This window comes from Chiloscyllium punctatum, chromosome 40, assembly GCF_047496795.1.
Source record: "Chiloscyllium punctatum isolate Juve2018m chromosome 40, sChiPun1.3, whole genome shotgun sequence".
NCBI lineage: Eukaryota > Metazoa > Chordata > Chondrichthyes > Orectolobiformes > Hemiscylliidae > Chiloscyllium > Chiloscyllium punctatum.
Genome location: NC_092778.1, coordinates 60,242,650 through 60,267,820, shown reverse-complemented (window position 1 = coordinate 60,267,820; position 25,171 = coordinate 60,242,650). Strand labels below are relative to the sequence as shown.

At 43.4% G+C, this 25,171-nt stretch overlaps 2 protein-coding genes across 4 annotated transcripts in view; one reads left to right on the top strand and one right to left on the bottom strand.

Annotated features, from left to right (window-relative positions):
- The first annotated feature begins 332 nt into the window (after positions 1–332).
- Positions 333–20,087, top strand: smim22 (small integral membrane protein 22). 2 transcript variants are annotated; one of them, XM_072560034.1, is made up of 4 exons: positions 333–440; positions 13,265–13,472; positions 17,402–17,481; positions 18,377–20,087. In XM_072560034.1, exons 2-4 carry the CDS (start codon positions 13,343–13,345, stop codon positions 18,422–18,424), a joined length of 258 nt encoding a protein of 85 aa, XP_072416135.1. In that variant the 5' UTR covers positions 333–440; positions 13,265–13,342; the 3' UTR covers positions 18,425–20,087. The 2 variants fall into 2 exon arrangements, with proteins under 2 accessions (XP_072416135.1, XP_072416133.1); XM_072560032.1 differs by having other exon boundaries at positions 343–488.
- A 466-nt stretch (positions 20,088–20,553) lies between these two features.
- The window catches only part of rogdi (rogdi atypical leucine zipper), a 33,560-nt gene continuing 28,942 nt past the window's right edge, over positions 20,554–25,171 (bottom strand). For both annotated transcript variants that reach the window (XM_072560031.1, XM_072560030.1), the window contains exon 11: positions 20,554–23,658. In XM_072560031.1, coding sequence (XP_072416132.1) covers positions 23,617–23,658 — 42 coding nt within the window. In that variant the 3' untranslated portion in view covers positions 20,554–23,616. The remainder of the gene's footprint in view (positions 23,659–25,171) is intronic.

Here is a 25,171-nt window from a genome sequence, read left to right as displayed (position 1 = left end):
CAGACACTGCTACATTTTATGGCAGTTTAATATGAAACAGGTTATTCCAAAAACATCACATTCCAGAACAATATAAACAGCAAGGAAGCACTTCAAATCCTGTTGATATTTAACTCCTGGACAATAATGTGAAGTGATCTTCGTAAAATCAGGAAAGAACGTATTGTGTAAAATAGAAATATGGGTCACAGGGCAACTTTTTACAGGTATTGTCTTCATATTAATTTGGATTTGAAGGCCAGTTACAGGGGCATATCATTGCGGGAGTTAGTTAGTGCAAACTCCTCCCATTCACAGCTATAATTAACACAATGATCCAACCAGGCAGTGAGAATTATGGGTGTGATTTGATTCAGGTGTACTTCCCTGTAAAGGGTGTGGAAGCTTCAGTTTGGATTGCTACACAATTCTTCCAGAAAAGACGATAAAAAACACTGAAGGTGAACAATTTGATGGTTCTGTTGTCAAGCCAGGGAGGAATGTGTAAGGTAGGATCCAGTGTTGGATTGGGAACCGTGCTAAACGCAATTTTAATCTTTAACTTTGTGTTTCTGTTTGGTTTCCATTAAGCTGTGTAAGCAATCACCAAACAATCTCTTCTGAAAATGAGAATCAAGTTTGTTTTCTTAATGCTGTTCCACTTTGTTTTGTTAAGAAGTAAAAAAAAACTAAGGTTTAAGAAATAAATGTGACATCATTTTCTTGGTGTTTATAAATCACTTGAAATGTTGACAATCAAATCACCTCTGGCTTGAGGTGTAAGGCCTATATTTTCAAGTAAAATTACTTCCTGGTCCACCATCAATGGGTTTTTAAAGATTTCCCTGGTATGTACTCCAGCATTGCAATGATTTGTATTGTTATCCACAACGATGATGATGATGATGACTGGATGAATTAAGAGTGTGAGTAGGCCACTCTGCCCCTCTAACCTGATCTATAATTTGATGAGATCCCAACCCTACCTTTCCTGTCCACTCTTTGTACCTCTTAACTCCCTTGTCAGGCAAGAATCTCTCTCTCACTCTCACTCTTAAGCATATTTTTAAAAACTAATAGTCACAACAGACCTGACAAAAATAAGAGACCAAAGAAACTGCAGATGCTGGAATCCAAGGTGGACGGGCAGGAGGCTGGACGAACACAGCAAGCCAGGCAGCATCAGGAGGTGGAGAAGTCGATGCTTTGGGTGTAACCCTTTTATCTAACATAGAAGACAGGCTCGTTGGTAACTAAATCTGAAAATCGACTGCACTGATTTAACAAAAATGTGCTCCTTGGAATCTCTAGAAATGGAGGATGAATTTCCTGATAATGACTGTAAGTAACCCAGCAGAAAAGGCATTTCACACACCATAGCTTTTGGTGTTTGTTTTCTTTTGAACTCTTCCACTTCTGAGTTCTGACAGTGCTAAGCTCTTTCACAAAGCTGGGTGAAAATCTCCAGGAATATATCCAACCAGAATTGGGAACTCTCTGCACCCAGTGTGGTCTTCTCTACATCAGGGAGACCAAATATAACCTTTAGGGAACGGTTCGCCGAGCGTTTCAGCCGGGCCTACAGGGGCCAACTGGACCACCCAGTCACCACCCAATTTAATTCCCCATCCCACTCCCTTTCTGACATGACCATCCTTGGCCTTCTCCATTGCTACAACGAACCAAACCATGAACTGGAGGAACAACACCTCATCTTCCGCCTGGGCACCCCCCAGCCTGGAGCACTCAACATTGAGTTCTCCAATTTCAAATAACCTCCCTCTCCCTCCCGCTGCTCGGTTTACTCACTTAAATACACTCTGGGGCAATTAGGGTTGGGTAGTAAATGCTGGTGTGACCAGCAACACCCACACCCCATGAGCAAGTAAAAATAAACAAACTGGAAACCCAGTTTTGAGAAATGGGAAGACTTGCATTTATATAGCTTCATTCATGATGTCTCCATGATCTCAGCAGCAAGTTCAGTTCTTTGGTTATTATTGTACTTCTGAAAACTTAACAGGTGTCAAGATAGCTCAGTAGTTGGCATTGCTGCCCCTTGCCAGGGACTCTGGTTTGATTCTAGTTTCTGGTGACTATCCGTGTGGAGTTTGCACATTCTCCCCGTGTCTACGTGAGTTTCCTCCAGGTACTCCTGTTTCCTCCCACCGTCCATAAACGTGCCTGTTAGGGTGGATAGGCCATGGGAAATTGCCCCTAGTGTCCAGGGATGTACAGGCTAGGGGATGAGCCATGGGAAATGCAGAGTTACCGGCTTAGGTGCTCTTTGGAGGATTGGCGTGAACCTGATGGGCTGAATGGCCTCTTTCACACAGTGGATTCTATGAATTTACTCCCAGCATGTTCTCTCAAATTCCAGAGAATGTGGGAGAAACTCAGTAGGTCTGTCTACCTCTGTGGACCAAGAAACAGTAAATGTTTTGAGTCTGATGTGACCCTTCCTCAGATTTTGGAAGAATACCAGACTCAAAATGTTACCTGTTTCTCTCGCCTTCAGACGCTGCCAGACCTGCTGAGTTTCTCCGGCATTCTTGCTGTTTTTGTTTCAGACCTCCAGTACCTTTTTGTTCAAGTTCCCTCCAAATAACATGTGATATTCTGTCTGTGTTGTCTTTTTTGAGATGCTAATTCAGGGATAAATACAGTCCACGGCACTGGGAATAACTCTGTGCTCCTCTTTTTAAGATAATACTGTCCAGGTAAATAAATCATTCAAAATAATGGCACCTCTGACCGTGCAGCACTTCACTGAGGGTCAGTGTTCAAACTCTGGAGTAAGACACGAACTGAGAGATAACTGGGCCTAGAGCCATACCCTAGCTAGTAGCATGGATGCCATACAAAAGCTGGCAATGCCCTTAAAGGGGGTATACAGCTCTGGATATAACCAGGATGGCATATAGAGATTCTTGATTTGGTTTAAGCTTTCTACTCACCTGTACTCCAGCACAGGGAAAGTGCATAATGTCACCACACAGGCGCCATCTTTGGTACAGAGGTACCTGGGTATAAAAGACTTAAGAACAAGTAGTCACATGGAGAAACAAAGTAAAGCATTGCTGTTGTTCTTAATATAGGTAGAAAAGTAAAGAAATAAAGGTAACATTACAGTCCTTCCTAATATTAAGTGGAGAAATAAAGGTATAAAATTAAAAGTTTAACAGTCTGTCTTAAGTGCGCTTCCTGCAAGGACTCAGAAAGGACCCAGCTCTGACATCATTTAAAGTTCAGTATAAGCTTTGATTATTTCTCTGACAAATTCCTGTTCTTGACAAAAACTCAAGTATATGTTTTGGCAGTGATCAGTTCAGAAGTCAGAGTAGGGGAGGTTGAAGTATTTCTGAAGGTTTGTTTGATATGCCTGGGGGGCTAACTATCTGACATTGTGGGGGATCTCTCTCTCTCTCTCTTATTAGCAATCCATGTGTAACCCGACCTTTGAATGGGCTGGTGTACAAACACAGAAACAAACTCAAACTTTGAACTGAAGCTGTTCCCAATCCAGCAATCCTAACACTGTCAAATGTACAGGAATAAAACCTGATTCATGGTCGAACATTCCCTGGTCTCCCGTAGCAACCCAGAGGCAGTTGGAGGTTTACCTGGGATGATGTGGCGCAGATTGAATTGCTCTAAACAGCTCCATTTTGCTTTTTAAAATGGGTTGAAGAGGGTTGCAAGTGAGTTGGCGTCTTCCAATATTATTTGCAATCTTGCTGTCCCCGAACACACACCACAATCTACAAACTGATTATAGTCCTACCTCGTGATATGTAAGGGCAAGAAACAAATGTAGGTCATTCAGCCCTTCAAGCCTGCTCTGCCACTCAATAAGATCACAACTGATCTGATTTTAACCTCCACTCTACATTCTACACATCCCCGACAATCTTTCACCCCCAAGAATCTATCTGGCTCGGCCTTTAAAAGTATTTTAAAGATTCTGCATCCACTGCCTTTTTGAGGAAGGAAATTCCAGAGAGTCATAATTCTCAGAGGAAAGAAATGTTTCCTCATCTCTGTTTTTAAACGTGCATCCCCTTTTAATTTTAAACTTTAACCCCTAGATCTAGAATTTTCCACAGGAGGAAACATCCTTTTCACCCCAGCTAGGTTCTTCTCAGGATGTTATTTATTTCCACGAAGTTATCTCTGACAATTACAGCACTAGTCTGTCCTCCTAAAGCAATCCGCTCATTTCAAGTGAAGGCTAAAGTCGAAAGTTCTGGAATTTCCCCATAAGAGAAACCACCCTTTGCACGTTAACCCCTCCCTGCCCCCCCCCACCTGTCGTTTCAATCAACTTTTCCCATATCCACTGGATACAGGCTGAGCCTGTCCCACCTTTTCTGAATTAGAATCCCTACAGTGTGGAAACAGGCCCTTTGGCCCAACAAGTCCACACTGACCCTCCGAGGAGTAGCCCACCCAGACCGGTTTTTTTTTTCCCCTACAGTTAACCCCTGACTAATGCACCCAACCTACACATCCCTAAACACTATGGACAATTTAGCACGGCCAATCCACCCTGGTCTGCACGACTTTGGATTGTGGGAGGAAACCGGAGCACCTGGAGAACACCCATGCAGACACTGGGAGAATGTGCAAACTCCACGCAGAGAGTCGCCCAAGGCTGGGATCGAACCCTGGTCCCTGGTGCTGTGAGGCAGCAGTGCTAGCCCCCCTATGAGAAGTTTCCTCCTGAAAAGTCTTGCTCCACAGCAACACAGAGCTCAGGCCTCCTGGCCTTCGGTGCTACAGGTTGCTGAGCATGGGAAAGTCTCATCTGAGATGTGGACATCTTTCTGAGGAGTATGATACTGCTGTCACCTTGACCAATAGACAAAACCGTGGCAAGGGCTTTGAATAACATCAAGAATGAAGACTAATAACTACACAGATATAATAAACTGTGACGGAAAACTAAAAATACAGGTCATTCTGCTATAAGATAGAGTTGTGTTCCTTTGCTATGTTGTGATGTAGAAAATGGTGCTGTGGAAAACTGCAATAGAGAATTGTGCTGTAGGAGGTCGCTAATAGAAAATTGCTGTACCCATTCAGCACAAAGTTCACATTATTCAAACAACGTCCACAATTCCTCAATTGAGATGTAGCCAATTCGTGCTGATGAAACACAGTCATAGCAGAACGACCTGTAAAGACAGCCCACGCTTTCCAGATAATAGGTAGTATGAAGCTATGTTAGACTGTGAAGTGTTTACATCATACATAAAATAATCAGACCAACACTGTGCACAATACTCCAGATGGAGTCTCACAAGGTAATTGAAGCATGATCTCCCAGCTTTTGTATTCTATTCCTCTTCCATTAATAAATATCATTCTGTTAGCTTTCAGCTGGTGAGGAGAGGAAGCTGTGATTATTGCCTCTGGCCTGATCCTCTGTGATGTTCAGGAGCTGATGTATGTGACCTAACTTGTTGGTGGATTGTGTTCTCTCTCTGTTTACTGCATGTCCTCTGTCCATTCTCCGACACAGGGAAGCAGTGGCCTGCAGGTATTATTGCTAGATTATTACTCTGGGGAGAGAGTGAGGGCTGGAGATCAGAGTCGAGGGTGTGTTGTTGGAAAAGCGCAGCAGGTCAGGCAGCATCCGAGGAGCAGGAGAGTCAACATTTCAGGCATCAGTCCTTCACCAGGAGTGAGGCCTGATTCCTGATGAAGGGCTTATGCCCGAAACATTGACTCTCCTCCTCAAATACTGCCTGACCTACTGTGCTTTTCCAGCACCACACAACTGTTACACCGGGGACCCAGGTTCAAATCCTGTCACAGCAGATGTGGAAACTGAACTCCATCCCATATACTTCTCTTCTAAAAACTAAGATTAATGACAACCATGTTGATTGTTAGATTTGGAAAAAAAATCCATCTGTGTCTCATCGAAGTGTTGGAGAAGGAAATGCTCTGTTTTTACCTGGTGTGACCTCTGTGTGACTTCAGACACATAGTAATGCGGTTGTACCTTCACAGTCCTCTGGGCAATAAGTTTTGGCTGAGCCAGTATTGCCACCAAATGGATTAAAAATAACCATTCCAAGGCAGTAGTGAAGAAATTGTTTGGTACACTTGCCATCGTTGGTTAAAACATTGAGTACAGGAGTTGGGAGGTCATGTTGTGGCTGTGCAGGACATTGGTTAGGCCACCGTTGGAATATTGCATGCAATTCTGGTCTCCCTCCTATTGGGAAGATGTTGTGAAACTTGAAAGGGTCCAGAAAAGATTTACAAGGATGTTGCCAGGGTTGGAGGATTTGAGCTACAGGGAGAGGCTGAACAGGCTGGGGCTGTTTTCCCTGGAGCGTCGGAGGCTGAGGGGTGACATTATAAAAGGTTTATAAAATCATGAGGGACATGGATAGGGTAAATAGACAAGATCTTTTCTCTAGGGTGGGGGACTCCAGAACTAGAGGGGATAGGGTTAGGGTGAGAGGGGAAAGATATAAAAGAGATTTAAAGGGCAACTTTTTCATGCAGAGGGTGGTGTGTGTATGGAATGAGCTGCCAGAGGAAGTGGTGGAGGCTGGTACAATTGCAACATCTAAAAGCCATCTGGATGGGTATACAAATAGGAAGGGTTTGGAGGGATATGGGCCGGGTGCTGGCAATTGAGACTAGGTTAATGCAAGATATCTGGTTGTTGTGGATGGGTTGGACCGAAGGGTCTGTTTCCAGGTTGTGTAACTCTGTGAATGCTCAAACAGTGCTAGGTTTGGATTGTCTGACTGAGGAGCCAGCAAACTTGGTTAGTCTGGATTTTGTTTTTTTAAACAATGTTTTTGAGCAGTATGTGTCAGCATGAGAGCATTGAATGCGGACTATTTTCACCTGACCTTGGCAGCGGGGGAAGATGAGCTTTATGCCAGGTGTGTGTCAGCACATCAGGAAGCACTGCTTTAGCCGCCCTCCCAACCTCTTTTTTTTTCCCCCCCTCCCCCAACACTTGACACAAATCAGCAGCTAAATGTTCAATAGTCGTTTTGAGAGGTTTCTCTCTGGTTTATGGTCATGTTGACAAAAGGTCATGTCTTTTGGCAAAAGGCAGCGGTGACAATAATAGTCTGGTCCAAACTACACTGTTTGAAAACTTCCCCTGCACAGAGTCCTTCTTTTGATCTTGATTGGTGACTGGAAACAGTTCAATTCTCACCTTCCTCTTAGTGACAGCATGAGGAAACTGTGGCTTGGAATGCCTGGCTTAAATTGATTTGCATTTACAAGAGTGAACCTTGACCAGTGTTGTGTTGTGAGCAATATTATCGAGGCCATGTTGTCATGTGAGCACTTTATTCCAGGCCAGATCCTGCTTATAGAGTCATAGAGACACACATCACAGAATCAGACCCTTCAGTCCAACCTGTCCATACCGACCAGGTATCCTAAACTAATCTGGTCCCATTTTGGCCCTTATCCCATTAAACCCTTCCTATTCGTATACCCATCCATATGCCTTTTTAAATGTTGTACTTCTACCAGCCTCTAGCACTTCCTCTGGTAGCTCATTCTGTACACCACACTCTGAAATATTTGTCCCTTAGGTCCCTTTTTAAATCCTTCCCCTCTTCCCCTAAATCTGTGCCCTCTAGTTCTGGACTCTCCCACCTCAGGGAAAAGACCTTGTCCATTCACTGTACCACGCCTCTCATGATTTCATAAACCTCTACGTTTTATTAACAACTATTGAAGTTTCTTTTTAAACCTCTTGTAAGGTCACCCTTCAGCCTCTGACACTCCCTCTAGGGAAAACAGCCCCAGCCTGTTCAGCCTCTCCCGCCAACCCTGGCAACATCCTTGTGGAACTTTGAAAGGGTTCAAAAAAGATTTACAGCATCCTCTTCCCTTAGTGGTGTTGAAAGTGTACACTGAGGTTGCAGGGACTGTCTTTAGCTCTCCTCAGATAGCTGGAACTGTTTATGATGATGTGGGGAATGATCCCCAGTCAACTTTACTAAAAACAGATTATCTGATCATTGTACCTTTTTTGCTTGAGAAAGTAATGTACCATGTGGAGTCTTGCATATAATCCCTCCAAGAATGGATCTGGTAAATATAGCAGGTGCACTGATGAACTGAAGTTGTTGACATGCCAACCATTCCTGTGGGAATTTCTGGAACGTAGTTGTGGATTGACTGACTGTGTTTGTTTGTCTTATGAGGAGAGATTGAACAGTTTAGGCAGAGGTTGGGAAAATGAGGAGAGCAGATTGAGCTTGAGAAGACTCTGAAGGCGATTGAGAAAGAAGACGTAAAAAGGATTGTGAGGCAATTTTTAGAACGAGAGGTCATCGTTTTCGGATAAGGGCTGGCAAGTTTTTAAAATGGAGTTGGATGGGGGGGTATGACTTCTCTAAAGGTGGTGCACGTATGCAATTTGATTCCCCACCCCCCTCACTGGTGGGTGTTCGGATACTGAAGACCTTTGAATAAGACCAATGGACTGACTTTTAATTAGTAAGGGGTATGGGGGAGCTGGCCAGGAGTGACATTGAGACCGAGATGAGGTGGTTGGTTGTATTGAATGGTGGAGTAGGGCTGAATGGTCTACTCTTGCTCCTAGTCCTCCTGGGTAAGAGGAAGCTTTCTGCTTTTTCAAGGCTGGGTTTTCTCTCTGGGTTTCTGAGCCTTGCTGTTCAGGCTGGAATGTCAGTCAGGCTCCTGGACTTTGCGGGAAACCATCAAATCAATGTGGTTCACTCTAGCTCGTGGTGAGTGGGGAATCATGGAATCTATTGAAGAGCAGCATGGTAAAGCTGCAGCTGGAGGGCCCATTTGAGGGCTGTCAACATGATCGCAGCCTTACATAAGAGACACAGTGCTGCAAAATATACCCTCTATCTGCCCAACCTTTGTTAAATATGGCCTAGTGGTGTTATTTGTACTAAGGATAGCAGTTCCATTCCCCAAGAGACACTAGTGAACCAGATGGGTTTCTCCCCATCAATGATTCCATGACTATCAGTAGACTCTTAATTCCAGATTTTTGTTTTTTTTAAAAAATCAAATTAAAATACCCACCATGTCTCCCGTAAGAACTAGGAGCAGGAAGAGGCCATTCAGCCCCTTGATTTAAGACGATCGTGGCTCATCTCGTCTTGGACTCCGCTCCAGTTTCCTTCCTCGCCCCTCCCCCCTCCCCGCCCCACAAATCTGATGTGGTGGGGCTCCTACCCGAACTTACCTGGGTCTTTGGATTAATAATCCCAGCGATAATACTGTTAGGCCATCGCCTGAACTATTAATGCAGAGACCCAGGTAACAGGGATCGAGGTTCAAATCCCGCTACTGCTGCTGATGGAATTTCAATTCAACAAAGTTCTGGAATTAGGAGTCTAATGATGACTGTGAAATCATTGGGGAAAATCCCATCTGTTTCTCAAATGTCCTCACCTGACCTACATGTGACTCCAGACTCTCTCAGCAACATGGCAGAAGTGAGGACTGCAGATGCGGGAAACACCAGGTTTCCTGCTCCTCTGATGCTGCCTGTCCTGCGCTTTTCCAGCGCCACACTTTGTCGACTATGACTTCTCCAGCATCTATAGTCCTGACTATCTCCTATTACTTGCACACCATGCTGGTAGTGTAAGTGATGCTGGCACCTGTGTATCTCAGGCCTTATTAGTTATTGGGGACTGACTAAAACAGTGATGAAAAGCAACAAAAACAGTTTTCCTAAGTTAAGAAGCAAAACAAATCCTGATTGATTCATTTCTGTAATTTCTCACTTATCCTCATTTAGTACAAATTTAGCCCATGTGGTTGGGACTGCAATGGATTAATAATCCCAGGGATAATACCACTAGGCCAAAGACCCAGGTAACATTCCGGTATGAACCCCACCACATCAGATTTTTGAGGCCTGGGAGGGAAACTGGGGCTGAGGCAGAGATGAGATGAGCCAAGATTGTATTAAATGACAAAGCAGGCTCAAGGGGCTGAATGGACTCCTACTGCTCCCAGTTCTTATGGTGGGAATTTGAATTCAATTTTTAAAAAAAAAACAAAATCTGGAATTAAGAGTCTAATGGTAGCCATGGAATCATTGGGGAGAAACTTGTCTGGTTCACTCATGTTCCTTGGGCAATGAAACTGCCATTCCTACTTGGTCACGCCTACATGTGACTGCAGACCCCACAGCAACATGGGTTGCTCTCAGCTGCCCTCTGATCTAGACAGCGATCACCACATCCCATGAATCAACTAAAAACGAATGGTTCGGGTTAGGGCTTTGCTGGAAGTAACATTCGGTTTCCTATCATCATGGGCTAAAGTTGTGGTGAGGTGCAGGGTTTGAGAGATTCACTTTGAGGAACTTTGCCTGTAGCCTATATTTATGACCCTATTTTTGGGCTTGACCACCACTGGAAATATCTTCTCTACTGTTATCCTAACCAGACCCTTCAGAATTTTACAGCTCTCCACTGGTTTGACTTTTGGTTTTTCACTTTTCCCAAAAATAATTTACATAGAATCCCTACAGTGTGGAAGCAGGCCCTTCGGCCCAATAAGTCCACACCGACCCTCCAAGAGTGTCCCATTTCCCCCACGTTTAACCCCTGACTAATGCACCAAACCTACACATTTTCGTGAACGCTGTGGACAATGTAGCACGGCCAATCCACCTAACCTGCACATAGAGTCAGAGTCAGTCATAGAGATGTACAGCACGGAAACAGACCCTTCAGCCGACCAGTTCATGTCGACCAGATATTCAAACCTAACCCAGCACCCGGCCCATATCCCTCCAAACCCTTCCTATTCACATACCCATCCAGATGCCTTTTAAATGTTGCAATTGTATCAGCCTCCACCACTTCATCTGGCAGCTCATTCCATATACGCACCACCCTCTGAAAAAGTTGCCCCTTAAGTCTCTTCTATATCTTTTCCCCTCTCACCCTAAACCTATGCCCTCTAGTTCTGGACTCCCCCACCCCAGGGAAGAGACTTTGTCTATTTATCCTATCCATGCCCCTCATAAATTTTTAACCCCCTGTATAAGGTTATCCCTCAACCTCTGACGCTCCAGGGAAAGCAGCCTCAGCCTCTCCCGACTGTGGGAGGAAACCCACGCGGACATGGGGAGAATGCGCAAACTCCACACAGACAATCACCTGAGGCTGGAATCAAACCCGGATCCCTAGCGCTGTGAGGCAGCAGTGTTAACCACTGAGTCCCAAAAGAAGGTTGGAAAACTGGAGGACAGGGATTAGTGATTTACCAGTGAGGAAGGCCAGCACACACAGTGCAGGGTCTGGATTGCACTGTCTGATGGACTAGCTGAGGCAGAATTGATCAGTTTTCAAAAGGGAATTGCCTACGTGCCCGAAGAATGAAAATGTACAAGAATGTGGACATGACAGCTGTGCTGTCTTGCAGGGGGCTGCTTGAACAGAATAGGCTGCGTAGATTCCTGTCATTACCATTCTACAATTCTATAACACACAACCTGTAATTTTCATCCAATTCTGAGCTGCAGCAGTAACATACCTAAAATGTTAAAATTGCACTAACTGTTTGTACTGTATCTCTGATTTTGAAAGACTTTCATTACTTTTCAAAGTAAATGCTCCAGATAATCAGCTGAGTTCTGCAGTTTAATCGTTGCTGGTGTCTTTATCAGCTGCTGGTGTGGGTTTCATGAGGTAAAAAAGCTCTTGTGGTTTGCAAACTGTGGCCGATTCCACGTTAATCATTCAAAAATTATAATATTGGATTGTCAGGAATGAAAGTGGGCAACTCCTTGTGGTGTGGAATCTTTGTACTGCTTAATTTATCTAAGCAAGTAAATCTCACCAGTGGATTATCAGGAACATTAACCTATCATAATATTTCGAACCAAAGAGCAAAGAAAGTTCCAGCTCAGGAACAGGCCCTTCGGCCCCTCCAAGCCTGCGCTGATCCAGATCCTCTATCTAAACCTGTCATCTATTTCCTAAGGATCTATATCCCTCTGCTCCCCGCCCATTCATGTACCCGTCTATGATGCTATCATGCCTGCCTCTATCACCTCCATTGGCAATGCATTCCAGGCACCCACCACCCTCTGTGTAAAGAACTTTGTGTAAAGATTGGGGGGGTGGGTGGTGGAGAAAGAAGAGAATGTTTCTTGCTATCTGCTCTGTCTATATCTCGCATGATTATGTAGACCTCCATCAGGTTCCCCCCTTAACTTCTGTTTTTCCAATGAAAATAATCCTAATCTACTCAACTTCTCTCCATAGCTGGCACCCTCAATACCAAGCAACATCCTGGTGAACCTCCTCTGCACCCTCTCCAAAGCATCCACGTCCTTTTGGTAACGTGATGACCAGAACTGCACACCATGTTCCAAATGTGGCCGAACCAAAGTCTTGTACAACTGTAACATGACCTGTCAACTCTTGTACTCAGTACCCCGTCTGATGAAGGAAAGCATGCTGTAAATTTAACAGGTTAATTGTGAGGCATAGTGGTAGTGTACTTACCTCTGTGCCAGGAGGTTTGGGTGCAAGTCTCTGGAGGTGTATAATAACATCTCTGCACAAGTGTGGAATTACCGGAACCATTACAGCTGATGTGTAGCTCAATTCATGAACTATCTTTGCTTCAGATCCCTCAATGACTGTAACTAACTAAAATAGAGCATGGTGACTTTCGAAACATTATCCAACACATTCAGACTTTAGCTGTATTACAATTTGCACATGTATTTGTTTAGGAACTGTAATTCATTCATAAAATGTGTGAAGGAGTGATACATCATTTTAGATACAGCACGGGTGCCTTAATTATTCCACTTCCAGATCTCATTCATATTCCAATACATCGAAGAGGTTCCTTACATAGTCATTTTTTAAAATCAGCCTGTCCAGGAAGTAGGTGGGACTTTTACCGCAGGCCTTCTGACCCAGAGGGATGGACATGATCACTGCAGCATAGGAGGTTCCTTATACACTCACTCCAAGGGGTCTTTTACACAGGTTCTGCCAGCCTCACTGCAGTCAGTGTTCAGTGTAGCCTCACTCCAGGGTGGTTCCTGACAGCAGGTAATATCACCAAATCACTACAGCCGCAGAGGCCATTCAGTCTGCTGTTTCTGGGCTAGAATTTTCAGGGATCAGCTTCTCTGAAACACTTTTTTTCTTCTCACTTCTAAGGCACAGCTTTAGCAGTAACACTGTTACACCCTTTGCAGAAACCTTTTTTGCTTGTCACCTGGTAAATTTGGAAATGATGGCGTCTGCTCTGTGTTTTGCAGTTCACCTCCTCTGCCTGAGTCTCTGTGGAGAACAAGCCAGCACCTTTAGGGCAGTGTGACGGTGACCCAGTGTTGAGGATGTCTGACCAGGATTTGGGAACTCAGCTTGAAACTCAGTTCAATGACGTGGTGAGACGGTTACAGAGCAAACAGCTTTTTCAGTCCAACTGGGATATCGCCACCTTTGCCATTTTCTTTATTTTCATTGGTAAGCTTTATTTTGCGTTTGTTCATTCCACCTTTGTGCTGTGGCAATATAAGATTTTTGTGATGATGCAGTCACTTTTAAGACGTTACTTTGTCCTGGGTTTTGTTTTTGAAGAGGTTGTAAGGCCCAGAGCGCTCTCTAAGAAAATAAACAATTTTGTGAGGCCTTGGTGGGGGGGGGGGGGGTTTATTTTAAAAATTGGAACAACGGAAGTGGCCTGGGTGTGGCCAGCTCACTCAGAACTGGCTTTCTAGTTTTTAGGTTTAGTTTTGAGCAGAAATCTTTGGCATCTCCAAAGAGGCTTCCTGGCTGCTGTTCTCTCTGAATCTTCTTAGTCCTGCAGCATGCTGTTTGCACTATAGGAACAGGAGATAACCATCGAATAAGACTGTAGCTGACTGGTAACTCACTAAAGATTTAGTTTAGGATCACAAAGCACTCTCGGTCTGTTTAAAATGGAACTAAATTGAAGTTTGAGATCTCTGCAACTTTAAATGACACTTCCATGTGTATCAAATATTTAATTGTTGTAGTGAGGAGCCATGCTCATTGCTATTCCAATAGTGAGCCTCTGTTACCTCTCTGGCCCATTTCCCACAGTCCAATGATGCACAGGTTAGGGTGGATTGGCCATGCTAAATTGTTCATACTGTCTGGGGTATGCAGTGTCGGTGCCTTAGCCATGGGCAATGGAGGGTTACAGGGGTGAGGGGTGGGATGCTTTTCAGGGGGTCTGTGAGGACTTACTGGGCCAAATGGCCTGTTTCCACACTGGGGATTGTATGATCTATGATTATCCATTTGCTGGGGAGACTCCTTGACTGTTATCTCCTTTTGGTGAAGATATGGCTGCCCAGGGAATCCCAAACCCCGGGTTTGCAGTGTAATTCTCCTCAGCTTGAGTAATATCGGCATATCCCCCTACTTTCCCCTCAACTGCCAGTCCTAGAGCGGCCTTGGGCACTCCAGTCAAACTCTCGCTGCTGGCCCTGGCTAACTGAATGAAGGCAGGTGCCAGGAAACTGTCACTGGCTGACTTTTCACAGGGCTGTGGCCAGGCTACATGTGCCAATTATATGCCATAGATGGCCTGCACTTGTGGGCATTCTGACACCTGGTGCTGCCTCCTGGGCCTGGGCCGCTTGGCATTTCCACAGAGGATACTGCTCTTTAAACCATAAATCAAAGCAAACGTAACTTATTAAACGTAACCATTGACTGGGCAGTTGCTGTACTGCAGCCAGTGTCAGTTCTGGCTGTAGAGCTGTATAAAATTTTAGAACCAGGATCCTTTGGGAATTCCACTCGGCATTGGCCGACTTCATATAGGAAAGGGATGCTGCAATTGATGAAGGCATTAGAGCACTTTGGAGTTAGCTTCAACATTTTAAAAACAAATACCATCCTATTGCCTGTCTCTGTGAGCCCCACCCTGGGATAAATGATACTTTGACTTTAGCTTCCCAACCCATGACACGGTGGCTTAGTGGTCAGCACTGCTGCCTCACAGTGCCACGGACCCGGGTTCAATTCCACCCTCAGGTGACTGTCAGAGTGGAGTTTGCACATTCTCCCGGTGTCTGCGTGGGTTTCCTCCGAGTGCTCTGGTTTCCTCCCACAATCCAAAAATATTCAGGTCAGGAGGATTGGCTATGGGGAATGCAGAGTTACAGGGTGGGATGCTGTTCGGAGGGTCGGTGTGGATCCAACGGGCTGAATGGCCTCCTTCCACTCTCTAGCGATTCTAACCCAGAATCGGTACAACAGGCACCAGTGTGTACGCTCCAACTCTCGAAGTAATGAAGGCCGACTATGGAATTCTGCCCAGTGTTGTCAGTTGGATACGCAAACAGGGATACCAACTGGCGATTTCAATGCCTGAGGTGTGAGGGACACGAACCTCCCATAAGAGTATAATCGACATGGAAGGCAGACAGCAATGGAGTCCTCCACCTGATACAAGGCCTTAATCTGGGCCTGTTTGTAACAAACACCATATCCTTGTCAGAAGAACCAATACACCTCACAGTACCAGCCTGCTCCAGCCAGTGGCACCTGCTTAACTATATCTCCTCATCTGAGCCAGTGACAGCAGGAATATCCACAGCTCTCATTCCCTGACTTGGCCTAACTACTGCTGGACTGACTTTTGTCTGATCCAGCCGCCCACCTCCAGTCACCTGGCCCAGAATTGGTGGCGGAAGCGCTACCACTGGGAATGTAATGTTAATGAGGAGTCTCTGAAGAAAAAGTGACTCTGTCTGTGCCTGGAGTGTCGGGGGCGGGGGCAGGGATGGTATTTGAGAGGGACATATCGATTTGAAGAAAAGGATGATTTTGGACAGTGTTTAAGGACCAAGCACAGAACTCCAGACTGTACCATATCAAGGATGGAGAGGGGTAGTGAGCCTTCATTGGAAGGAGTTCTTTGAAGATCACATCATCATAGAATCCCTACAGTGAGGAAACAGGCCCTTCAGCCCAACAAGTCCACACCGACCCTCCGAAGTGTAAACCACCCAGAACCATTCTCCTACCCTATTATTCTACATTTTATCCCTGACTAACGCACCTAACCTCCACAAACACTATATGGGCAATTTAGCATGGTCAATTTCCTTAATGTGCACACCTTTTGGACTGTGGGAGGAAACCGGAGCACCCAGAGGAAACCCACGCAGACACCAGGAGAATGTTCAAACTCTGCACAGACAGTCACCCGAGGCTGGAATCGAACCTGGGTCCCTGAGCTGCCATGCCATCAACTAAGACCTTGACAGGAGTATTCTCCATCACATCCTACAGCATGCTCCCCGTCAACATGTCCAACTCCAGCCTAACACGAGATTGCAAAGACCATTCATCAGCCAAGATCCAACACGTTCCCTGGTGCAAATAGTCAGGTGCAGTACAACCAAAAAATATTTACGGTATTAAACAATAAAATGTCTACACGTCTCAACTCTGAATTGACTGCCTGTGTTGCCATCTGTTTACTTATCTCCATGATCGCCCAGCCTTGACCAAGCAAACTTGATATACATAGATCTTGCAACCAAACATAGAATAACAATCCACTTGAATACCACTCCCTACTGCTGTGTGATAAACATGAAGAACCCTATTAGGGTGGCTCAGTGGTTAGCACTGCTACTTCACAGCACCAGGGACCTGGGTTCGATTCCAACCTCTGGCAAATTGTCTGTGTGGAGTTTGCACATTCTCTCTCTGTCTGCGTGGAGTTTCCTCTCAATCCAAGGATGTGCAGGTTAGGTGAATTGGCCATGTTAAATTGCCCATCATGTTCAGGGGTGTGGGGGTTAGGGGCATTAATCAGGGGTTAGGGTTAGGGTTGGAGAATGGGTCTAGGTGGGTCCCTCTTTGGAGGGTCAGTGTGGACTTGTTGGGCTGAATGGCCTGTTCCCACACTGTAGGGATTATGTGACTTCATTTAACAACACTCCATTTTGTAAAGATATGCAGTAGCTGCATATTAAATATTAACCCAATGCTTTGGAATAATAGATGTATCTGTTTCCTCACACTCTCTGCCAGACAAAAAGAGAAAGTGATAATAAAGCTCCTCTTCACCCTTTCTAAAGATGTGAATCTTTTTCTAGGGTAGTATTCATCAACATGCAGTCAGTCCAAACGTCCAGCTGTAACCTTTTAAAATAACAGAACTGCAGCACACACCCAGGGGTTTAACATTAGGCAGCATGAGAGTCAGTCATCCTATCAAGACCACTCCCTGAGACTTTAGATATTTAAGTCAACCAGTTCAAAGATTATTGCACATCCCTGAACCAGTGGGACTTGAACCTGGGTCTTCTAGCTTGGAGGCAGGGTCACTACCAATGCATCACAAAGCCTGACTCTTAAGATGTGGCTTGCACTGTCATGAATTTGTCTGAATTTCCTGTCATTAGGTGCAGTGCTGACTCTGATCCTCTTGGTCCTAATTCGCTGTTGCTGGGGTTTCTGCTGTTCTTCATCACCAAGAAAGAAGGTGAGTGTTCACTTTTTATTTTAAACCAGTTACAAATTTCGAATTGACACTTTCCCCGGTAATCTGTTGTCAAGTCATACATCTCCAGTAATGGAGGGGGGGGGGGGATGTGGAAGGAGGAATGAAAGTGTTTGAGGCCTCTTCCCCAGGAGCCCAGTGATGCCTTGTGGGTCAGGTGGAAAACTCCAAGCCTCCTCTTTGCAACAAGAAAATCAAAGGCTTATGTTCTCACGGTACAGTGGTAGTGTCCCTACCTGTAGACCAGGAAGCCTAGTTTCAAGTCTCACCTGCTCCAGAGGTGTCATAACACTTGTTGGATATTTTTTATTTTGGGAAAAATGCTATCTCTCATAATAAAATGGCCTGCCCACCACCAAATCGCTGACTTTTTAAAAACTATTAACCACCAGTAATCACTCCTCCAAATAAAACTAAAAACCAGTTGATTAGCAGTATCAGCAGGTTACTGCGTCATTCTGCTCATGAGCAATTGCCTGATCGAAATAGACAACAAACTCAGTGTTTGGTTCTTCTGCATAATTAGGTATTTGCATAAATTCCTTGTTCTATTTGTCAGTTTTTATTTAGAAGAAACTTGAGCCAGAAGCTGATCTCACTGTACCATCTGTTGCTTGCTACCAAATTGTCTCTTTAAGTTGTACCTCACTAACAATAGACATACGAATAGTGTCGTGACACTGTGTTAGTGTCAGCATTATTTCCAGGCCACAAACTGGTGTAAATAAAGGGAGGGATTGAACCTCAAGGGAGAGTCACTTCTCTGAAAGAAGCAGAGATTTGAATATCTTGAGAGAGCAGTGTAACCACTGCAGAATAAAAACATTTCACTTGGTAAATATTGATCAGTTGACGCTTTTGCTATTTTCTCTTGCAGCATGGAAAGCAGAAGGTTGGTGTTGACAACTTGGCATTGGAACCTTAACAGTCTGAATGAGATATTCAAGCAGAGACCACAGCAATAAGCAACATCGTTAACTGCATAAAGGAGTTTGTTATGAAGCCCTACCAACACTCCAGCTTTTAAAGTTATTTTAATAGGCACCTCTTCTGAATCTAATCCAAACATGAAATCTATCGTTTTTAGTATCCTTACATTGATTTCGTAATATTGGCTTAACTGCACTCTTCATTTGTAATCTCATACTTATTGGCAACTATCCATTGCAGATTTAGTCACAAAAATGCAACATCATGCAGTTTAACCTGTTTCATGATTTTTTTTAAAAAAATTAAAAGTAAATGTTTGGTTGTGGAGAATGAAGCTTTTGTAACTTAATCTCTTGTTTCATGTCACAATGATTTTATATTTTGACCTGTCCAACTGCATTGAAATTACTGCTAGCTTATAGCAACCCAAATGGTATGGAGCTAGACTTATGGCATTGTATGGTTAATAAAGCCCAGCTAAAGTTGGGTCAAAACCTTTTGGGTTCTGGCAGTGCAGCCCATGTACAATTCATTGGGCCCAAGAAATCCGTGTAGGTCACTAAACCACAAAAGTGAACACTCCAGCCTTTTAAATAACTTACTTAATTTCTGTGCGTAAGCAATCTAATGAGTAATTTGGTGCCTTAGATTATCAGTTGATCTTGTCACAGTTTATTTTGTGCAAGTTAATTCATTCTAATGAACCCTTCACGATTTGTTGTGCAAGCAGAAACCAAACTTTGGTGTACAATAGCTTCTAACAGGTTGCTTTCAGCTTAGTCAAGCACCAGCTCGGTGACATGCACTGCTTGATTTTTTGTTTGATCAGTTGATAGCTGAGATTTTGTGCAATACAGCAGCTACCTATCCCTTTTTTGGGTAACAAAATAAACCTGGTCACTTTGAGCGTTGACCTCTTCCCTTTCACTGGAAATGCTGCTCACAAACACAAGACAGGGGACAAAACGTTTGCAAGATGAATTCCCAGCTCAGCGAACAGAACCACAACATCAAGACAAGTGTTTGGGGGGTGGGGGTGGGGGTGGTGGGAGGGGGTGTTAATTAAGAGAACATGGCTGTTTGGAGCCCAGGCACCAAAAAGGCAACTAGCTCCTAAACCTTCCTGGGCTTTGACCAATCAAGTCTGGCTAATGCAATCTGGAAGATTTAGCCTTTTCAAACAAGGCAGCAACTTGTTATACAGTTAAAATTTGATCCTTAGAACAGGCCAAGTGAAACAAATCTGAAGCCCATCAAACCTACACTATTCCATTCTCATTGAATAAATATATTAATGACCACTTAAATGCCCTTAAAGTTGGTGAGTCTACTACTGTGGCAGGCAGGACATTCCATAGCCCTATTAAGTAAAAATCCCACCTCTGCCATCTGTCCTATATCTATCACCCTTATGTACCCTCTGCTAGCCATTGCTATCCACTCACTGTCCACCCTATCTAACCTTCTGATTATCTTAGGTCTCAATTAAGTCACCTTTCAACCTTCTAACAAAACTTAAGTTTTGTTTTATTTGGGGGAGGGGAAGCATATGTGCACAGCACGTTGGTGTTCAGGTTTATCAGCTGTATTGACTTCTGAACATTAGTTTTGTTAATTACTTTTTGTTCTAGAACACTAAAATAAACTGATGTACCACATACTGCTGTTTTAAGAGTACAGTCTTTCATATCAGCAGCATAACTCAATCAAAATCAGATTACTGTATCATACATTGTGTTTTATCCACACCAGAGGAACATGGGGGGAGGAGGGAGGAAAAGAAGAGAGAATCATTTGGCATACTGGTAAGATCCCAACCTCTGGACCAGGAGGTCTGGGTTCAAGTCCCACTTGCTCCTGACTATTTAATGCATCAAGTCTACTAAGGTTTCATTTGTCTATAGGCATTAATCTTGCCCTCCAACATACCCCAGCTATCTATTCTCACACCAACTGTATCAATGGCACATTTCCAATTGCCACATCAGCAATCTTGTGGAACTTCATACAAATCCTACTTTTATTTTAACTTAAATCGACATTGGCACGAATCATATCTTGAAGACTTAATTGCAGGGCGTATGAAAATGGACATCAACTCAAACTCAGTGCTGAACAACCATATAATTCTTTGAGATAAATACTTTATTGCAGACACTATCTGAACAATTTGCTTGGTCCACAAACATTGAATAATTTAAGGTCGTTAAATAGAGTTGGTCTCAGTCACATCATTACATCTTGAGCAAACATGAAAACATATGCACATTTCTGCTTGAGACTGATGGCAGGAATTGAACTGAATTGACATTTAACATATTGCATTCAAATTACATGATACTGGAAGACATCACAGCTTTTTAAAAATGTAAGCATTTATGTGGCACATTCCCATCTCTTCTGACTTACTTCACTCATAGGGTGGAGCTTTGAAGAAGCTAACTGACCTACATCACACTCTCACCAATCCACGCTGCATGATGTTTTGTTGAAAAGTACAATTTTGGTACAAATAATGAGGAGTGAGGAGGATGCTACAGCATTGCTCCTCACAGGCAATCCAAGAAGCACAAGAGAGTGGGCTGGGGATGTTGGTACAAACCCCATTATGGCAGCTGGGAATTGATTTAGTAATTAAATTGAGTTTTAATTCAAGAATCAAAATCTTAGTCTCAAAGCTATTATCAATTGCCACTGGTTTAGGGAAGGAAGTCTGGCCTACATGTGACTTCCACAGGTTACCCTTAACTGGCTTCTGCAATGTAGGTAAAAACAAGTCAGGCATATGCACAAGAAACGCAACAGATACCAGATGGACTGCAGTTGAAGGCTCATCACCAACTTCTCAAGTGAAGTTGGCGATGGACAACAAATGCTGGCCTTACCAGTGATCCCCAAATCCAAGAGAAGAGCTTTCCCACAAGGTTCTGGATTAGGGGTTTTACACATTGAGCCCTGGGGCAATGCACTCCAGCTGGGCTCTGTACTACCACTTGTTATCAAACAGTGCAGGGAAGTGAAGAACTACTTTTTCCTCCAGTAATAAAAACCAGAAGGTGCAGATAATCTCACAGACTGAGGCAACATGTTGCAAAAAGGTGGAAGCATATGCTGACTGCAGCCTTGCTCCCACTGGGATAGGGAAGCATGTGAGAAGGTTACTCCGAGACTGGTGTGTGATAAATGCTGTGCAAGTCAAGGAACTGGCTGCCATGAGTATTTCACACCATTTTACACAACAAGAGGAATGCAGGACTTTCCAGTGTTGCTTTTTTAATTACAAAGACCACATAAAACTCTGTAGGATTATTAAATATTGTTACCTTCTAGAAGTGTTGGTTGGAACATTTACCAGACATTAAAAATACAGCAGAGAACAATCAGCTTAGTTGGTGGAAATATTAAGACAGCTTGAACAATGCTCAACTTAATACTGTCATAATATAATCACTGAACAAGATGATGGTTTTCAAATTGTGTCCCTTTGAATTATTTTGTGAATACTGAAATTAATTTCTAACAAGTATTACTCCACACCATGTCAGACTTCAGTTAGATCAAACAGGCTTGATCTTGGATATTCTCAGGTCTCGAGACAAAGGAAAAGGAGGCAAATTTTGTGCTGGAAGCAAAGGATGCATGGATCAGAGGTGTGTGGGGTTAGGTTTCAATAAAAAAGGTCAAGTTTCAGCAAAACCTTCACTTCAAGATGCTGCAATCTACTGGAATACAATATTCAAGTTCTGAATGGCGGTTTCAAAATTAATATCACTTTCACAAACAGTTGAAATACCAGTTGTCTTATCTCACCAACATGAACAATGAATTATTGTCCAAATACAGCAGAAACATGCAGCCGAAACATAAACACTGTTTAATATTAACAGCATACCGATACTATCCATAATTCATCCAGAGGGGGTACACAATAACACTATGTTCTATACAAAGGAGTCTGATTGAAACTCTTCCTACATCTTAAAACCATGTCCTTTTAGATGAATGGAACCGATTATATTTTCAACAATGTACAAAGCTTTGTCATACACGCTGAATTTCCTCCATCCTTTATTAACGCAGTGCAGTTCAACTGTGCAGTTTTAATTCCAGTTACTGCAGTGTCAATTACATTGTGCCCGTAACCACAAAATTACAAACGAATGGAAACGGCTAGTCAGATCCTCCAGGCACATGAAGGACTCTCACTTAAGTTGGTGGAAATACATATTTAGTTAAACTACAACATTGCCAATACAGCTTAATTTGTGCAAATATTTAACTACTAAGTTGTGTTCATTGTTTTTTTTTCCATTTTTGTTCATTCCAAGTTGCTGAATCATTAAAAGACAAATACATAATCGCTGGTTTATAAAGTCTGATGCAAAAATAATCTAGTCACAAGATATTCTGATAAAGCAATCACAAACAATGGATCAACTAATTTATGACCAGCACAAATTCAAAACTAATTAATGCCACAGTAATTTAACGTACAAACTGAAAAGGATGATCTGTTTATACTCTGATCTTTCTTTTCTTTCTGAAAAAGGAAATCTCTGGGAGGGGTAAGAGAGGGGATCCCACAAACAAAAACGTAATTCAAGAATGTTGGGGCTGGTCCACCAAGAGGTATAATGTAGAGCTTTTGTTCTTTAATTTCCCTATTTAAACAGGTTGAATAGATTAGCTTCAGTGCTTGAACATTAAGCTCCAGGGAGAGATAACTTTCTCTCCTTTATTCCATGTGGCCTGCAACTTGGAAACGATTGAAAGTGCTCAACGCAAAAATCAGAGAGGTTCTGGAGAAACCATTGTTTCTACTTCAATATATTTGTGACCAACTGCCTTTCGGAGCTGTGAACCACATCTTCACTAACATTAATACTTGAACAACAACTTCTGTCATATAGCTGACTGCAGGATTCAAAGTTCAAGGTTGAATCCGTTTTCTAATTCATTTCCAATATTGCCAGGTCAGGCTCTACAAAGGGAGTTAATGTTTTTAAAACATGATCAAGGATTGGGGGGGGGGGGGGGGAACAAATGTAGTGTGTAACTTAATTTCTAAAATGTAAGTATACTGCTCCGAAATTATATACAGACAACATCTACAGTAGACAGACTGGGAGCTGGGGCAGGAGTGGTCACAAAGTGCAGACTGATCTTCACTTAAACTGTTGCTCAGGCTCAGTAGGGTTTGAAGTTCCAATAACTGGAAAATACAGAAATCTGTAAAGACAAATTAAAAACATTGTAGCATCTGATGGAAAACTACACTGAATACTGACTTTTTCCAAACTTTCAAACATGCAAGTCATAACATTCAAAATAACTTTTTCTTCAATGAAACTTGATTCCCTCTGTAAAATTAACTAACGTCTTATAAGTAGAAATACTAAAATCACTGAAAATCATACACTGTGACAGGCTCTTAATTAAACTCAACTACAAGACCATTAAATATAGGAGCAAAATTAGGCCATTCGGCCCATCGGATCCACTCCACTATTCAATAATGCCTGATCTGTTTCTCAATCCCATTCTTCTGCCTTCTGGCCACAACCCTTGATCGCCTTAACAAATAAGAACTTATCTCTGTCTGAAAGACATTCAATGGCTTGGCCTCCACAGCTCCACAGTTCCAGAGATTCCCCATCCACTGGCTGAAGAGATTCCTCCTCATCTCAGTTCTAAAAGAGTCATCCCTTCCCTCGGAGTCTGTTCCCTCAGGTCCAGGTCTCTCCTCCTGGTGAAAACATCTTCTCTGCATCCACTCTATCCAGACCTGTCAGTATTCCCCAAGTTTCAATCCGATTTCCACCCCCCCCCCCCCCCCCCCCCACACTCATCCTTCTGAACTCAGCATACAGAGCCGCACTCCTCAACTGCTCCTCATGTGACAAGTCCTTCATTGCCAGGATCACTTTTGTATACCTCTTCTGGACCCCTCTTCAACACCAACACGTCCTTCCTTAGATACAGGGCCCAAATGCAATCTGATTAGAGTCTGATACAGCTTCAGCAGTACAACTCTGCTCATGTTTTCTGGCCCTCGGGAAATGAATGCTGACATTACATTTGCCTTCCTAACTGCCAATTGAACCTGCATGTTAACCTTAAGAGAATCCTGAAGTAGGACTCCCAAAGTTCCACTGCACTTCAAAATTCTGAAGTCTTTCTCCATTTAGAAAATAATCTATGTCTCCATTCTTCCTACCAAAATCTATAACCTCTCAGTTTGACCAAATGGATTCGAGTTGCATTAATTTGGGCTCAAAGTGACATGTTTCTCAGGTCAGAAGGATTGAAAACTGGGGAATTCTCAGGGAGCTGATAAAATATGTAATGCTCTAGCAATATTTCTCAAAAGAGTTTTTACAGAGGACATGACAGTGCAGACAGTTTCTCACAGAGCAGCACTGGCAAAAGCAGTGAGCCATTTCAGCTGTTTGCACTTTGCCCAGCAGTGAGAAGATTAATAGAGGGACAGAAATGCAGGTAGAGGGGGGAAAAAGAAGGCAGGGGACCATGCGTGTGTGTTGGGATCGACCAGAACACGTCTTCCCAATATCTGGGGGAACCTAGCAATTGATGTTTGAAACCCAGAAGTAACCTAGTGAAATATATCCAATGGAGTTGACTATTGTAACCAGAGCAATAACAGCACTTTAAATGTTACTCCAAGTCCATCATATCACTGGTTTGTTATATAACAGAAAGCAGTCATAAGTGATATATAGCG

What these genes read in the sequence shown, in the direction of transcription:
- smim22 (XM_072560034.1), top strand. Translation starts at nt 13,343, where the DNA reads ATGTCTGACCAGGATTTGGGAACTCAGCTTGAAACTCAGTTCAATGAC. An exon ending in CATTTTCTTTATTTTCATTG is followed by an intron (nt 13,473 to 17,401) that starts GTAAGCTTTATT and finishes TCCTGTCATTAG; the next exon opens with GTGCAGTGCTGACTCTGATC. An exon ending in CTTCATCACCAAGAAAGAAG is followed by an intron (nt 17,482 to 18,376) that starts GTGAGTGTTCAC and finishes TTTCTCTTGCAG; the next exon opens with CATGGAAAGCAGAAGGTTGG.